This window comes from Malaclemys terrapin, chromosome 1 (genome assembly GCF_027887155.1).
Source record: "Malaclemys terrapin pileata isolate rMalTer1 chromosome 1, rMalTer1.hap1, whole genome shotgun sequence".
Taxonomy (NCBI): domain Eukaryota; kingdom Metazoa; phylum Chordata; order Testudines; family Emydidae; genus Malaclemys; species Malaclemys terrapin.
The window spans coordinates 78220026-78238426 of NC_071505.1; the positions used below are offsets into that span (position 1 = coordinate 78220026).

At 39.4% G+C, this 18401-nt stretch overlaps 1 protein-coding gene across 2 annotated transcripts in view; it reads right to left on the bottom strand.

Annotated features, from left to right (window-relative positions):
* The window catches only part of CEP290 (centrosomal protein 290), a 111151-nt gene that overhangs the window by 55897 nt on the left and 36853 nt on the right, over positions 1-18401 (bottom strand). The window contains exons 18-25 of one of the 2 annotated variants that reach the window (XM_054027628.1): positions 17357-18178; positions 11306-11398; positions 10898-10982; positions 9903-10045; positions 8980-9144; positions 7595-7744; positions 5648-5763; positions 2484-2586 (exon numbers count right to left, since the gene is read on the bottom strand). In XM_054027628.1, the coding sequence (XP_053883603.1) occupies positions 2484-2586; positions 5648-5763; positions 7595-7744; positions 8980-9144; positions 9903-10045; positions 10898-10982; positions 11306-11398; positions 17357-18178 (1677 nt within the window). The remainder of the gene's footprint in view (positions 1-2483; positions 2587-5647; positions 5764-7594; positions 7745-8979; positions 9145-9902; positions 10046-10897; positions 10983-11305; positions 11399-17356; positions 18179-18401) is intronic. The other variant, XM_054027619.1, reaches the window with a different exon arrangement.

The following is an 18401-nucleotide window of genomic DNA, read 5'->3' on the forward strand; positions in this document are numbered from 1 at the left end:
ACCGAGACGTCGATCGGTGCCTGCGGTCGTATCGGTACTGGGGGCCTGATATGGATCTCGATGACGACCTCCGGTGAGATCGGCGTTGGGATCAGCTCTGAGTCGAGTGCCGCTCTGACTGGTACCAGGAGCGGTGCTGGGAGTCCGATCAGTACCGGCTGTAATGCAATTCGAATCTCCGTGAGCTCGAGCGGCGTCACGAGTATGACCGGCGCCAAGAACGAGAGCGGTGCCGGGGCTGCGACCAACGCCGTGATGGGTGTTGGGAAGAAGATCGGGACCAGGACTGGTGTCATCCTTCTTCACTCGGCGACGGTGATCGCATGAGCGACGGCTTTCCCTTCAACATCACCGTCTGTGCCGGAGGTGCTGCCAGCTGCAGAGGAGTCGGCTCTGTGAGAGCGATCAAGTCCCGCGCCATTGAAAAGGTCTCTGGTGTGGAGGGTAGTCTCAGCTCGACTGCGGTGTGCCCCAGGGAGCTTACGTGCACCGGACTCGACGGCCCTTGCAGGAGCCGATATTTGTCCTTTGTGCTCTGGTAATGGACATGGCTCCAACTGTGGTGCGGGAAGCGTCGGCAGCTGTCGCACTGACAAACAAGAAGTGGCCGGCACCTGCTTGGGCTGCTTCTTCTTCTGTCTCAGAGACAGAGACCTGCGCCATGGTGGTGGAGGTGTTGGGGAGATCTGGCGCCGCCAGTCTTTGGTAGAGTCCGAACGCGGTGCCAGACTAGTCGGTGCCGCAGGGGCACTCCGCACCGAGGACGACGGTGCCAAGTCTCGGCATGCGGAGGAAGAGACCAGGCTAAGTGCTGCCTCCATAAGGAGCTGCTTCAGTCTAAAGTCCCACTCCTTCCTGGTCCTCGGTTTTAAGGCTTTGCAAATGCGGTACTTGTCTGCTTGGTGGGATTCCCCCAGACACCGTAGGCAAGAGTCATGGGGGTCTCCCATGGCATCGGCCTCTGGCAAGCCAAGCAGGGTTTGAAGCCCGGAGACCCAGGCATGGGTCTAGGTACCGGGATAGGGGAGAGGGGAGAAGACCCCGTTCCCCCCCCCCCACTAATTAAACTAACTCTAACTATACTAAGTAATTCACAACTATTAACAACTATAACCAACTATTAACAACTAATCAGAAACTATTAACAGGTACTAAAGTGAATGCTAGGGAGAGTGTAGATCAGCTAAACTGCGCTCCACAGTTCCAATGACCATCACGGGCGCCACTCCAGGGGGCACCTCAGCCGACCCACCGATTGTTGCTAGGGTAAAAATCTTCCAATGATCGTGCACGCGGTGCGCGCACACCTAATTGGAATCGATATGAGCAAGCACTCGAAGAAGAACATTTTGTTTGAAAACTTCTAATCATTCTAGTCAAAATTTCATATGAATAAACAAGAATATTTTAAAATACATTAACATACCTCCTCTTTGGACAGATTTATGTGCTAGTGGCTCTGGAAATGAAAGATAGCTGGAAAAAGAGATTCTTAAAGAAACAAACAATTTTTGGATAGCACCATAAGTGTGTCAGGTGTTTAAATATATATTTAAAGATTTTTCCAAGAGAAAAATTCAAAATATCCTAATTTCACTGCTGTGTATTCCAGAAATTCTAGACACTCAGAGTGGGATACTATAATAATTTAGTTACGCTGTAGGTTCTTTTAAATAATTTTTACCTTTTCCCTTTTATCTCCAAGAAAGAGACCTAAAATTCAGGCTTTTGCTTGTGCTGCAAAGGACAGAGTATTTTGTCTTTTGGGGTTTTTTTTATGACCCAAGTGAAAATGTTCAGAAAATGAATGTTCTAGCTTTTGGATATACATTTAGGTCATAGTTGCTCAAAAAATAACTTAAAAAAAAATCTGTCAAGGATCTACAAAAATGATTGCAAGTGATACAGTGGGAGACAAGCAGTCTTCTGAATTTCATAGTCTGATACAGTGTTTATTTGTGCCAGGAACTGCCAGGGCTAAGCCACCCTAGGCTTGGCAGTTCATAGCCCCGGCACCTCTGGGCTTACCGCGTCAGTTATGAAAGTCAAAAATTGCTTGAGCCCCGGCACCTCTTTCACTACAAATTAAGTGCTGGTCTGATAGGGTTATTTCTTGCTCCTAATAAAATACACTGGGTCAAACACAACCATGATATAAGCAAGTATGACATCACTAATTAAGCAGCAAGAACTTGCAGTCTCTTATGGGGCTGAATTTGGTCTATTATTATACTATTCGTGCCAACAGTTTAAATACATTAAACGAATAAAACACAAAGTGCATAAATAAGATGAACATGTGAGTAATATTACAATTCAAGATAGTGTAGTTGTAAGTCATACCAGTAACTAATTTCTCTCTCCACTTGTGCCAAGTTAACTTTGGAAATTTTTTTACTCCTGCATTAATAACTCTAAAATTGCAAAAATCAACACATTTTCAAGCAAAGTTAAACAATTAAAAAAAAAACCACACTGCTTACATTGTATTCCTTTATTTTCATAGCATCCTGTTCTTTCTGATCTTCTAGCTTCTTCTTTTCTTCTTTCATTTTTTCAGATTCTGTTTGCCAACTTTCTTTTTCACTAAAAAAAAATATATTTATTTAAATAAAAATAGTTCAATTTTTTCATTCAGAAATATGAAATATTGTAAAGATTTTTCAAAACTGTTTGTAAATCATGTTACCATTATAACCTTATTTACTGAAATATGCTATTTTAACATTAACACATTTTTCAATTTTTTTAAACATGTTTAGAAAACTCAAAATTAACTTCACTATTAAAAGTTGGAACTGTATTTTATAGTCTGTGGTGAAGAATGCATACTTATCTAAATTTGAAAACATGTTATTAAGAGAAACATTCCAATAAACTTGAACACGTGAAGTATGAGATACTTCTCGCAGAAAGCCCAGATCTCCCTCTTGTGAAAAAGGAGATTCAAAAAGGATGCCAGCCTTCTTGCCAGACTGCTACCATGTTATGAACAGGTAAAGGAATCCTGGTGTGTTTTCCTTCTGAAGTCTATTAGATCAGCAGATTTGAAAAGATATTTGAAGTTGCTCCCAAAGATTGCAAGGCTTGTCTACATGGCCCTGCAGTGTGGACTGCCAGAGGGTGAACTGCAGTGCACACTACAGTGTTGCTCTCTAAGTGTCCCATGTAGACCCTGCTAGAGTGAACTAAAAGGTACCAATTTCACATTAACACAATCCCATTTGAAAGGTACCTATTCACGCTAGCAGGATTCACATAGGGCAGTTATCGATTAACACTTTAGTGGGCGCTGCAACTCACTTTAGTGGGCCCTGTAGTCTGCACTGTGGGGCCAAACCCCCCTCATCAGTGAGGAAAGTGTGGCCCGTCGGGACTCAATAACTGAAGAGACTGACCTAAGCTTCGGGAGGTTCTCCCATACAAGTTTCAACTGGTCTGGGGAGATGAGGAAGCTCATAAGCAGTCCAGACTCTAAAATTTTTCCCTGGTCACAGTGAGGTTCTGTGGGCTAGGAGCAGTTGTGGGAGAGCTCCTCTTCTTTGGCTCCAAGTGGCTCTCCTCGCAGACAAACTACATCTACATCTTAGCTTCCACCATGGTGGGGATAAGGGGCAAAAAGCAGAGAATAAGTTTGACAGTGGTTCTATTTGGGATACAGAGGCCTGGAATCTTTGCTTCTTTAAGGGGGTGGCAAGATTCTGCTCACTGTTCCTTCAAAAAAGCTTTTACACATTGAATGATCTAGTCAATAATTTTGTGATGATATAGAGTTTCTTTGCAAGATGCCAATTTATCAACCACAAAACATTTTGTGGAAATATCTTGGGTTCTGCAAACTTTCATTGAATCACAGTCAGGATTCCTGGCAAGCTGCTGAGTAGCTCAGGCTTCCAGGATCTGCGGCAGCTGTGCCATACAGAGTGCCCAAAGGCTAAGGGCACCATGCCTTCTTGGGCCCACATATCCAGGGCAGCCCTGCCATACAAACTGGAAGCTCTGTAATAGTGGAGCTGCCTCAGAGTTATGGACCCTAGAAGGCAAGGGTTGTTGGCTCCACTATGCAGACTGCACCAGGACTGGAGACCCCGGACTTCTAGTATCTGCGGCTCCAGAGTCCCTGCCGTGGTCCCGGGAACCTTAAAGATTTGGGAGGGTCATGAAGCAGGGCAGCCCTTGGGGCACTAGCTCAAACCAGGGCTCTCAGGATTTTCCAGGTCTCTGCTATACAGCAGAGTGCCTGGAAACTTTGGAAGCTGTGGAGACCCAGCTTGAACCAGAGCTCTCAGGGCTTCTAGGCGGCCTGCTTCATGGCAGGTGACTCCCTTGACTACGAGAAACTCCCAAGGCTGCCTCCAATTCCTTCTGGGGATGTGGGGGAAGTTCAGGTAGTGCCTTGCAAGCAGCGGAGTCAGCTGCTCTGTTTAGTTTCAGGAAAATCTAAATAAAATGGATACTTTTTTTCCTGAAACAAAAACTTATAATTTCCTTTTCATGAAAATTTAGAAATGTCCTGTTTTTGTTCCAAAATGGAACAAACACTTTCAAAATTTCAGAATTTTCAATGGAACAGAAATTCCAAGTTTTGACCAGCTGTACTTGAATGCATCAGGGAAGGTAGGAGCACTCAATCACTATTTTATTTGCCTGGCTGGAGGTAGAGAATCTAGTACATAGGCAGAGGGGTGTGGCCAAACCTCAAGGTCCCATGCGTAAGACTATCTGCCTCTTGTACTTGCAGGAATAGAAGTGCTACCCAAATGTCACAGACTGACACAAAAACAGGATCCAGAAACTGCTAGTGAAGTTAGTCAACAAACATAAATCTCCAGAAAAAAAAAGAAAGCTCTTTTGTCTCAGAAGCTGCCCAAGTGAGCCTCCAGGCCTAATTCAATAGTGAAATATCAATCTGGGCAGCCCTCAGAACCTAGAATCCAAATTAGGACATGCTTGTATCTAAATAATTTCTGCCTTAACCCTCCGGTGGGAAAGATGCATTTTGTGGTAATCAGAAGCAGTCATCACTCAAAGAAGGAGAGGAATTGTCCTAGGAACTGACATTACACGAAGGGCCAAAGACACCCCTGGAGCTGACATCTCCAATCTGCACTTGTGTTCCCTGGATCCATAGCAATGTTTCCTTTTCCTCCTTTGTAATAACACTGGGTCCCTCAGCTCAAGATTCCATCTGAGCTCCAATTTTTCCTACTCTTATGTCTGAAAGCAGAAAAGAGTGGAAGTGAGGCTTCCACAAATGTCAGATACAAATGAGTTCCCAGATGCAGATTCAAGAGAAGCTTGACAAGGTTGCAGTTTGCAGATTTCCCTGGTGCTAAAATGATCTCTGTCACTATGAAAATTGTACAGGCTAGTTCTTGCCACAAAGCAGGCAACAAAATGTGAGTGCGACACTGCTTTTCTAAAAGGTTTTTGAAGCACAGCAGCACCAAGGGGAATATACAGAGGCCACCTAAAAGAAGAATGATTATTTCACACAAGTCTCCATGATGCTAACAGAAATAACAACTTGAATATAGTGGGGAAATTATTAATATTTTCTTCTATTTAAAATATTTAAAACACTTTGAAAGTTTAAGGTTTGAACAGCCCGACTATCTCAAAAGGAAGACCCCCAAAGGATTTGTACCTTTGATATTCCTTATATAGCAAGCCTTGTTGATGGCGAATTACTGCAAATTTTCGCTTATATTCTTCTACTGCTTCTTCTAATTTCTTAAGTAACTGTTCTTTATTTTCTAGTTCCTAATAATCATTTTCAAAATAAAAATTAATGATATAATTAACAATGTATGCTTCAAATCTGAAAATATTCATCAATGGTATTCTCTAGCATAGACCTTTGCGCCACTGAGATCAACATATTGAAGAAACGGAGCTTGTGTCTTTATGCTAAAACAACATGTCAAAAACAGTCTAAATAAAAGTAATGTTTAAATATTTGTAAGTAATAAATTAAAAAATAATAAATAATTTTACAGCTCACAAACCAAAAAGAGTTGAGAATTACTTGACATTTTGGATTTGTCCACACAGACTACTAATGAAACTGCACACCTGGAAAGTGTTAAGCATTTCTCACACTGCCAAATGCATTCATACTTCATAACTATACAATGTAAAAAATCTTTTCTGATACAAGCAAGCTGATCGGGGTGATGATAGGCACACATCTTATTAGTTATGTTTAGTGTACTTGTTTTTTAAGTTCCCATCCCCCATTTATGTTTCGTGTGCTTGTTTTTTAAGTTCCCATGCCCCCATTTATCACCATATCTTTCCCTTCATCCCAGCAATCAACAGTTTTAATTCAAGCATATTTAAGCCCTTCTTCTCAACATTCAGACCATTCCCTCCAAACAAATGAGCAACTAACTCACATGAGAAATAAAAGAAGTAAACATAAGATTACAAGGAGCTTTGGACAGAACAAGTGTGTGGCAGAAGAAGGAGAGAATTCAATGAGAATAGGTGCATGGATCTGCAGACCAGCATTCAGTTAAAAAACAACAACACAGATTTCTTTTAAACAACATAACTCTTACATATTAACTTTTGTGTATTTCTTGATAAATGCCCATTCTAGAAGAAGAATTACAGGTTTGTAAAAAGAATGCAAAAGCTACAAAGGTTATAAAGGCTATAAACACTTTTTCATGGCAGAACATACAAATATTTTCAGTACTTATATATTTCTTCCAGCTAAATGTACTCTGTCAACTTTCTGGGGGAAAAATCTTCTAATATAATCTTGGTAAAACTACATTTATGGCATTCTGGTCATGAAGAAATTGACCCATAGCAAGCAAAGCAAGTGGCTTTCTTTATAAATTCACAGAAAAGACCAACTTCCTACTGGCCAAATTAGGAAGTTTATATTCTTCACCATTTATTTTATGCTTGAATATGGTCTCCTAACCTTCCGTACTATATAAAACAGGCATAGGAACTTAGATGAGAAGAACAATAGAATAGACATTTTTTGTCGATTGTCCTCTGGCTTTACAAACATTAGACTTTAGGTAAAAATGTAAAAACTGTCCACTCTCTTCCATACATATTTTTCTCCCAAGTGTATTGTATAAAAGTCTGTTTGTGATGCTGGGAATATATGGTTGTTTAATAAACTCTTTAACATTACTCACAAAGCACATCAAGCTTAGCAGCCCCAAAATGAAAAATTCGAGTACCTCAAGCTGTCCAGGAGGAGGAGCCAATTCATATTGAGTTTTCTTCCAGACATTCTAAAATATTCCTGATTTTTGGGATCTTTAAATTGCATTTGATGACTACACTGCATATGAAACAATGCAATTCTAGACAAGAAGTCTTTTGTCTTGTTGGGTACGGGAGAGGAAAGAGGGATTGGCTCTTCCCTGCAGATTGCTTTGGTGGGGTTAGAAATAAAATAATCTCTAGCCCAGAGATGTCATACAAGGAAGGTTCAGGAAACTATATTCTATTACAACAATACACATTACAGTTTTTAGGAGACTCCCCAGTTTCCACATACGATATAGTAACAGATTTGGAAGGATTTACAAATACCCCTAGTGTGCAGGTTTAAATCAGTTACCTGTAAAAGATGTATTAAATATTCGTTCTGAGAATTAACTATATTAGCATTTGAAGGAGTCATCCCTTCTGGACGGTTTACTGCTCTGAATACTATATTGGCACCTTCCGATTGACGTAACAAACAAACTTCATCTTTAAGTTGTGCAATCTAAAGAAAATAAATAAAGAGAATAGAAGCAGTAAGACGAAACTCCTATTATTCAGCCAAAAATATGGATACAAAATGTAGAGGTGTCCAGTCTCACACTGTTCTGAATTATAAACATCTCATAATTTAGTAGTCCCAATTATTTTTTTTAATGTTTTAAAGTAAATTTTTCTATTTTTAAAATTACAATTCCACAAAAAAATTAAACACAATACTTTGAGTCAAATGGTTAAAAATGATCAAGCATCCAGAGCAGGCTCACACAGCTGGCGATCCATCTCAATTTTACTTCAGTTGCTCAATCATATAATTTGTAGGTTATTTTTCCTTTCTTTTTACCCGCAAACATTCATATGGAGACTGAGCTAAGCCTCGATGTCCAAAACTGCATGGCTCAGATGGCTATCCAGCACATTTATTCTAAATTTACCATGTCTTTCTTTTTTAAACTCCTCAAAGAGCTTTTGGTTGACAACAATCTCTAACTACAATGCTCCAGAAAATACTGTTCTGTAATGCTACAAATACTAGGAAGTCATACTGGATCACACAGCTGTCTTAAAGGGTTTGTATAGAGAGTATGCCTTTTTATAAAGATGTCAGTTTGAAGATATGTTCAATATTAATATGTTATATCCTTTGGGATATATAATATAAACATTTGGAAGCATTCACAGTTGAGCTAAAATCACCAGCTATTATTTCAGTGGCAAAAAGGGAAAACATTTTAAAATCAATTTATTCGTTGAACCCCCGTTAGCCTTGTTATTTGAGTCTCTCACATATTTAAGAAGTGTAAAATGATTATTGCTCATTTTAAGAAAAATGAAACAAAAATGTTTTTGCAACTGACATTTAGCACAGCTTTCCCCAACACCTCACCTAGTAGACACAACTCTATGATGGGGCATTGGATATTAGGGTTTTTGTAAGTATGGAATAACATTTGGATTATTTGGATTTTAACTCAGTGAGAACAAGTACATAGATTATAATCCATAAATATAGCAACAAGTATGTATGATTGTATCTCTTGTCAATTATATCTGCAGGTTTTAGATATTTTCAAAATGTGTACGTAAAAAATAAAATGCAAGTTACGTTAAAAAAACTGACAGCAATATCTAGCATTTAAAACTATTTTAATACAAAATATTAAGTGTATTTTGTTCTGTTATCCATGGAGCCAGCAAATTATTCTATATTTTCACTGTAAAACAAATTAGAATATATACCTTTATATTAGCATTTGCTAACTGGTTAGAGAAATTTGTTGCCTCTTTTCGAGATCCTTTCAGCTCCTGCCTCAATTCTTCATTTCGCCCCGTAAGCTGGTCAACTTGAGCTTTCAAATGCAAATTGGCATCAAATATTCCTTCTGCATTCTTTGATTCGATTGCCTATCACATTAAGAATTAATTTAGTAAACAGAAAAACAAAAAACAAACAAAAGAACACAAATACTTCTCCATATTTCCCAATAAACTGGAGCTTTCCAGTGTGAATAAGTGGGGCTCAAAATTGCAGCCACTGTGACAGAGGGAGTACAGAGACTAATACCATCAAATCATCATAAGGAGGAAGTGAGAGATAAAAGTAGGCAAAGCCATAACTCAACCCCATCCTTGTGTCAGCTGGCAGAACTGGCTGGCTGTGCTGAGGGGAGTTCCAACAACCCAAAATGAGCATCACTGATGCAATCCCACCAGTAAAGCTAGGGTGCACTGGGAAGCATTCATGACTGTGAGCTCGGCGCAGATCTAGCCGCTAAGTGATTAAGAAAACTAAATCTAACAGTACAAACACTTTCAGCATGAACATCATGTCTCAAGCTAATATTTCAGTGATCTGATTCTCTACCAAGATAACTCAAAGTAGATTATTACTTTTTAAAAGTCATATATTTAATACAACATTATAATCTGCTTTTATGTAAAATACTACATCCATATTTAAAGTATTCTGCAATGCTTTGAAGACTGACTATTCAGTCAAGATGAATTTTACTCTCATGGGTCAATTTGATTTGTGTTTTTAAGATTTTAGGGGGTATTTTGAACATATAACAGCTAATGTTCAACACTGAAGCAGTCAAAGCAAAGATAACTCTATAAATAACTTCTACCAAGCCAAATAATTCAAATGAAAGAAGGCTTACATTTACTAATCGCTCCAGACTAGGGATCATTAAGGCCGTTTCTCCTCCTTTCACACTAGGATCCTTCTGCATTTCCCTGACAGCTTGTAAAATCTCTTTCATTCCTTGCTCAAGCTGCTTGTTTTCTTCTGATAATTCTTTTACTGCAATACAATAATGTATATTTCTAAAATACTTTAAAATACTCTGGAAAAATACATCTTGGAAAAATTTCATCTTGGTTTCTGTTAGTCTGATATACAATAAAAATGGCTTATCTTATTCAAGGAAATACCCACCCACTTACAGAGTTCAGAGACTTCAGATTTCTGTGCACAAGTAGTAAATGCATCATTCTGACTCCCCAACCCTTTGTTTACTAATGATCTAATCCAGCAAAGCACATAAGCACATGCCTAACATTAAGCAAGTAAGTTGTACCACTGTCTTCAATGGGACATTCATGGGTTTAAAGTTAGGCATGTGCTTAAGTGCTGTGCTGGATTGGATCTAAGCAACTTGTTATTTTAATACCAAATATTAAAATAAATAAAATGTGTTCCATGAAGTGCCACTGATGTAAATCTTTAAGTTTAAAATGAGGAATATGTACCACACAGTAGAATCTCTTTTAAAGAAGATATATGAAAGTTTAAAGTATTTATTGAAGTTCTAAAGAAATAAAAGACCTTGTTAAATTAAATTTCATCGTCATCATTTTGTAGCTTATCAGGAACAACCCTCAATCTACATTTCAGAGTTTAAAGGTATTAGGTCACACACTCACACACACACACACACACACACACACACACACACACACACTTTCATGCATTCTGAGAAAAACACCAAGTAAACTGTAAACTTAAAATATTAAAGGAAAAAATAGATTTGCAAGCGTAACAAAATAAAGCAGGAGAATATTAGCCCTCTAAAAATTATACATAAAGATCTGACTATCAGCAGCTATTTATAAATTTAATCATGGCCTATACTAACAAAGAATTACAGCTTACATTTAGATTGAAATTTGGCTATCGCAGTCCTGTTCCGTTCCAAATCTTTCTCTCTCTCATTTAATTCTTTTGCAAGGTATTCATTCTACCAACAAAAACAAAAAAACAAAAAAAAAATCTTAAAAACTGGATTTTCAAGACATAAGTTTTAGAGTCTTTTAGTACTAGAATACTTAAGAGCATGCAATTGAGTAATAGCTGTTAAATAAAAATAGATTCCTGAAGAAATATTAAATCATACATATCTGACAGTACAATTATATTATTATAAGAAAACAGTAAAAGAAACAGTGTCATCTGCACAACAACAAAACCAGTAAAAGAAAAATATTAAAGCCATAAATAATGTTTACGCAAGCATTTAAAGTTTCCTCTCTTCATAAATATCCTATGAAAGCCTTGCACTACCTGAACTGCCTGGCTTCTGTATCTCTCAAGCTCGAGTTCTGCATTTCTATATAATGTGTTCTTGGCCAACAAATCCCTGGATATCTGCTCATTCTAGAGGAACAATGAATAATTAGCAAATGATTTGATTTCCATTTATGTATGTTACCTTTCCAAGACCTTTTCTGTGATATGAATAAAAGAAACAACTTTTACATTTTAGCAGTAAATTAAATGAATATTATTTGTTTTAGAATTTAGTTAACACATTACTTAAAAATGACCTGTTGGAGCAAAGCATAAGAGACAATAGTTTAAAAGACTGACTTATACAGACATACGAGTCCCATTTACCAATTATGGATATCAAAAAGAAGAATAGTTTGATAAATATAGAAAATACCTCTCATAGCTGTCACTCATTTAAGTTAGTGATGGGAAAGAACTCTTTAATTAACTTGTTCATTCCTGTGCTAATGATGTTCCCTATGTCATATTCTCCAGGGCTTCTTTCAGTCCAATTTTAAAAAAGATTCATGCAATAGAGACTCCACTACTTCCTTTGGAAGATTATTTCAGCAGACTAATATAGAGTTCCCCAAATTTTTCATATTGTAGACTTCATGTCATGAATGACTCCCATACGATTCATGATCAAGTGGGTCACCTCCCCTTACACTGGAAATCCAATAAAATCCGTTTGGGAAGTACAGCAATTGCTTACACAGACAATTAATGTTAGGAAACTATTTAGTGCATTGAAAAATAAATACAACTTTGCATATGTGACCAACTAGCTCCTTTATGAATCACTGGAAAGTGTTCATATACCACCATCTAGGAAGCACTAATCTAACAGATTTCACCACTTGAAAACTTTTCCTAATATTAAATCTACAGTTTCTTTGCCACTAGATGAAGAGATGGGAGAGAAAAGCAATTGAAAGCCAGCTCAGAAACTTCTCACTAGCTGGAGGATGACTGAAAGAAAGGAATCTTTCATCTCCTTAATACCTTGGTTCTTTTCCTATCCTCGTTGGTAGAAGAAACTTCAGAAGCTACTTCTCCCCTATGCCTTGCATTGGCTAAAGCTGTGGCATCCTTTGACAGAGGACACTGCTCTGATATTCCACCAATCACAAACTCATAGAAACGTAGGACTGGAAGGGACCTCAAGAGGTCATCAAGTCCAGCTCTCTGCACTTAGACAGGACCAAGTAAACCTAGACTATCCCCGATAGATATTTGTCCAACCTTCTCCTTAAAAACCTCCCATGATTGGGATTTCACAACCTCACTTGGAAGTCTATTCCAGTATTTAACTACCTTTATAGTTAGAATTTTTTTCCTAATATCTAATCTAAATCTCCCTTACTGCAGATTAATCTGATTACTTCCTGTCCTACATTCAATGCACATGGAAAACAATTGATTACAGTCCTCTTTATCAACAGTCCTTAACATATTTAGCCTTCCTTTCTTGACTAAACATGCCTAGTTTTTTAACCTTTCCTCATAGGTCAGGTTTTCTAAACCTTGTATCACTTTTGTTGCTCTCCTCTGGACTCTCACCAATTTGTTCACATCTTCCCTAAATTGTGGCACCCAGAATTGGACACAGTACCCAGAATTGGACACAGAATTGTGGCACCCAGAATTGGACACAGAATTGGGACACAGAATTGGACAGTGAGGCCTTATAAGTGCTGAGTAGAGTAGGACAATTACCTCCCATGTCTTACATAAGATACCCCGTTAATACACCCCAAAATGATATTAGCCTTGTTAGGAACTGCATCATTGTTGTGTATATTCAGTTTGTGATCCTCTATAACCCTCTGGTCCTTTTCAGCAGTACTACCACTTATTAGCCAGTTATTCCCCATTTTGTAGTTTTGCATTTGATTTTTTCCTTCCTAGGTGAGGCACTTCGCACTTGTCTTTATTGAATTTAAGATCAATTCTCCAATTCGTCAAGATCCTTTTGAATTCTAACCCTGTCCTCCAAAGGGCCTGCAACCCCTCCCAACTTGGTGTCATCTGGAAATTTTATAAGCATATTCTTCTCTCCATTATCTAAATCAGTAACGAAAATATTGAATTCTGTGTCTCTCACAGAACTGACCCCTATCAGACCCCACTATATACATCCTCACAGTTTGACAGTGAACCACTGATAACTATTTGAATATGGTCTTGCAACCAGTTATGAACCCACCTTACAGTAATTTCATATAGACCACATTTCCCTAGCTTGCTTATGAGACTATTAAATGGGACTGTGTCAAAATACTTGGTAAAAATCAAGATATGGCAGCAAACAAGTAACTCTATCAAAGAAGAAATTAGGTTGTTTTTTGTTCTTGACAAATCCATGCCAACAATTCCTTACAAGCCTATTATCCTCTATGGAGTGTTGTTGTAGCGGTGTTAGTCCCAGAATATTAGCTTATCTTCAAGTATGGGAAAGAGACTCAAAATATAACAGCTAAATACAAGATTGAACAGCTAGTTTATAGAATAAGTAGTTAGTGGGTTTGATATACACCTTAACACATTCAAAATTGTGTTCACCAAACAAGGATATTCCACAAGAGAAGTAAATCTCATCATGGAATGGGCCACCCAAAATTCTCAGAGAATCTGCTTCAATACAAAAATAAAACCCCCTCTGACCGCACACCCCTGGTTGTCACCTATCACCTCACACTGGAACGCATGCAAAGCATCATCAAACAACTGCAACTCATACTCAATGGGGACCCCACCCTGAAAAAAAAATCTTTCCTGGCCTTCAAACAGCCCCACAGCCTCTCCAAGCTCATCATCAGAAGCAAGCTTCCCAGAGACCAGGACACACCAACTCAAAGTAGCACCACACCCTGCCACAACAACAGATGCAACACCTGCAGACATATCTCCACTGCTACAATGATCAACACTCTCCACAACACACCTTTCCAGACCCATGGATCCTACACATGCCTATCACAACATATGGCGTACCTCATCCAGTGCACTAAATGTCCCAATAACAACTATGTGGGTGAAACCAGACGATCACTAGACTCTCCAATGAACTGAAACAGGAAAATAATAAAAGACAAAAACACTGTCACTTATGTGTGAACACTTTTCACAAAGCAATCACTCTATTGCTGACCTATGAGACCTCATCCTCAAAGGAAACTGCACAGCACTTTCAAAAAACAAAGCCTGGGAGCTTCAATTCATAACCTTGCTAGACACTAAAAATCACGGTCTTAATAAAGACATTGGATTTATGGCATTCTATAACCCACTAACCCCTACCCCATTTGTCCTATTACTACAGGAGTGTTAACGGGCCACTTCACTTTGAATGGTTCCTTAGAATATGTGCTAATTACTTATGCTAAACTAGCTGTTCAATCTTGTATTTAGCTGGGACGCTCTTAGGCCTTATCTACACTGCCATTTTACAGTGCTGAAACGTTCTCACTCAGGGGTGTGAAAAAACACCCCGCCCCCGAGCGCTGCAAGTTTCAGCATTGTAAAGTGGCAGTGTAGAGAGCGCTGTTAGTTACTCCCCTCATGGGGATGTTTTTTTTTTGTTTGTTTGTTTTGTTTTTTTAACAGGTGCCGCGACTACACAGCCACGTTAAAGCACTGCTGCAGCAGCGCTTTAAAGTTGCTAGTGAAGACATACCCTTAGAGCCCTTCCCAGACCTGAGAAAAAGCTCTGTGTAGCTCAAAAGCTTGTCTCTCATCAACAGAAGTTGGTCCAATAAAAGATATTACCTCATCCACCCTCTCTCTCTGTTATTCTCTAGGTGCTTACAAATTGATTGTTTAATAATTTGTTCCAGCATCTTTCCAGGTATTTAGGTTGACTGGTCTATAATTCCCCAGGTCCTCTTTTGTTTCCATTTTTAAAAATAGGTACTATGTTAGCCCTTCTCTAGTCCTCTGGGACCTCACACGTCTTCCATGAGTTCTCAAAAGGTCATTGCTAATGGTTTTAAAGGTGCTTCAGCTAGTTCCTTACGTACCCAAGAATGAAATTCATCAGGCCCTAATAACTTGTATACACTTATCTAAATATTCTTTAACCTGTTCTTTCCCTATTTTGGCTTGTGTTCCTTCCTCCATATTGTTAACATTAATTGTGTTGAGTATCTGGTCACCATTAACCTTTTTTAGTGAAGGCTGAAGCAAAATAAACATTAAACACTGCAACCTTCCTGATGTCATGAGTTATTACCTCTCCTTCCCTGCTAAATAGAGAACCTACACTTTCCTTTGTCTTTCTTTTGCTCCTTATATATTTAAAAAACCTCTTCTTATGGCCTTTTATATCCCTTGCTAGGTGTAACACATCCTGTGCCTTAGCCTTTCTGATTTTGTTCCTATATGCTTGTGCTATACTTTTGTACTCCCCCTTAGCAATTCATTAATGTTTCTACTAGTATCAGGCCTTGGCTACACTTGCAGCTGTACAGCGCTATGAGATAAACCTGTCTTTGTACAGCTGAGTAGGGAAAAGCGCTGCAGTCTGTCCACACTGACAGCTGACAGCGCAGTGGTGTGGCCACACTTGCAACATTTGCAGCTGTATTGGGAGCGGTGCATTATGGGCAGCTATCCCAGCATTCATGTGGCTGCAATGTGCTTTTCAAAACGGGGGCGGGGGGGGGGGATTGTGACAGGGAGTGTGGGGGGAGAGAGAGTGCTTTTTGGAGCATATCAGCTCTCTATTTTGCAAGTTCCGAACTCCCGGCCCCCTGCTCATTCATTCACTCACTCAAAGCAAGCTGCAAACTGTTTGCTTTTCTCTGTGGTACGAGCTTTAAAACCAGCACTTCCGCATTCCTGCAGCTGGTCACAACAATGGAGAGGATTGGCCACTTGACAAGGTGATTAGTACAGCGCTGCAAGCGTTTACACTCACACCCGTGAGTCGTAGCCATTCCGCTGCAGCTGTTATTCCTCTCGGGGAGGTGGAGTACCTGCAGTGGTGTACCCAGGGAGATACAGCGCTGCAAGTGCCCTGCCAGTGTGAACGGGGAGTTAGTTACAGTGCTGGGGAGGCTTTACAGTGCTGTAACTTGCAAGTGTAGCCAACGCCTCAGAGAGCGGCACTGTCTCAGCCCCCACTTCATTCAGATAAGGGCTGTAAATTTCTGGACTTTATCTAAATGTAAACTAATTAACAAGTGACTCACCTCATGCCACAGGCACCGGCTTCCTCCAGGCCCCGGGGTGCTCAGCCCCCCCCCGCCCATCCACCAACCCTGTCCCCTCCCCACAAGCCTCCACCACCACTTCACCTCTTCCCGCCCCCGCTACACCTCCACCCCACCTCTTTCTGCCCAGTTCTGCTCCATCCCCCGAGCACGCCCCATCCACACTCCTCCCCCTCACTCCCAGTACCTCCTGCACACCACCAAACAGCTGATCACAGAGGGCGGGAGGCGCTGGGAGGGAGGGGAAGGAGTTGATCATTGGGGCCACAAGTGGACAGGAGGTGCTGGAGAGGTGGTGGGGAGCCGGCCACTGGTGGATGCTAAGCACCCACTAATTTTTTTCCGTGGGTGCGCCAACCCTGGAGCACCCACCGAGTCAGCACCTATGCCTCATGCTACTGTGGCCTGTTGCATAACTGAAACTAAAACATAAGAATGGAAAGAACACTACAGTCATGAGGGAGTCTGAAAGGTAAGATTGGAAGGGGGAGAAGTTAAACAAGGGTTTGTTTTGTTTTTTTGCAAAACACAAAACTGACCACAGAACTAAAAAGCTCTCTAATCTTGTTTTCCATTTAAAAACAAACAAACAAACAAAAAACCCTCTTTTGTACTTTTGATGTCTACATATTGGCTAAGAAGCAGTTGTGATTCTGGTGGCTTTATATTTAAAGAACTTTCTATGTTTTATTACTGACGCCTCAAATGTGCTGGAATGGAACTGTCTTATATATGTTAATGAAGTTGAAACACAGAAAATAAAAAATGTACATTGTTATCTGTTACTGCGTATATTTTCTGAATAATTACAAAAGGTAAACTTACAGGTATGCTGGAGAAGCCTCACCTGCGATCTAAGAAAAAATAATTCACTCCTCAACTGCCCTATGAGATTTTCGACTGGATCTGCCTGACATACGTATTCTGATGGTCCACCTTCAAGTCCACTTTTCAAAATTTCTGCCTGCAATGATTCTGGAAAGGCTATCTGTTCTTTGCTGACATCATGAAAATCAGTTAAGAAATCAGAATACTTTATTTGAGAATAGTCCTGTTCATCTTTCAGCTTCGCTACTTGTGATTTATAGGATGTTAGTGGCTTTCCAAGAATAGACTGACAAAAAATGGCAGATTTTTGACTAAGAGTCAGCCCTCCCTGGAAATCTTCAGAAAATGTTTGGTCTGAACCAGAGCATATTGCTGTTTGTTTCTGAAAAGATGCTTTTTCCTCATAATTTTCACCGTTCTGTCCTTGAATCTGCTGGCTTTTGGAATCCTTTTGCATTATTTGTGCAGCAGAAAATGAACATGGATAGTCTGATTTTAAGCCTTTTGATAGCTGTCTATTAGTTACATAGTCTGTTGTTCCTAGTGTCTCTGTAGATTGTAATCCTGATGATCTGTAAAGTTCTTTTATAGTAAAAGTTTCTGAACTATGGCCATCATCTTTTGGCTGCATCTGTGCCAGGTGTCTAGAATCTAACTGGACAAAAATATTTCCACTTTTTTCTGACTGATTTAGATTACGAAGTACACTAGAAATTCTTCTTGATAGATTTCCCAAAGCCATGGTATTTTCAGATATATCCTTCTCAGATTTTACCAAACTAACTGATGCTCCTCTAATTGAAAGTATGTTTTTCATTTCCATGTTATATGAACTGTTATCCTGTATTCATAGAAAAGTAAACAATGCTTATTATTGTTACATCAGTATGTAAAGACAATTCATTTATGATTAGGAGTACTTGTGGCACCTTAGAGACTAACAAATGTATATGAGCATAAGCTTTCGTGGGCTAAAACCCACTTCATCGGATGCATGCAGTGGAAAATACAGTACAAAGATGTGTATATATATATTTTCCTACTGTATTTTCCACTGCATGCAT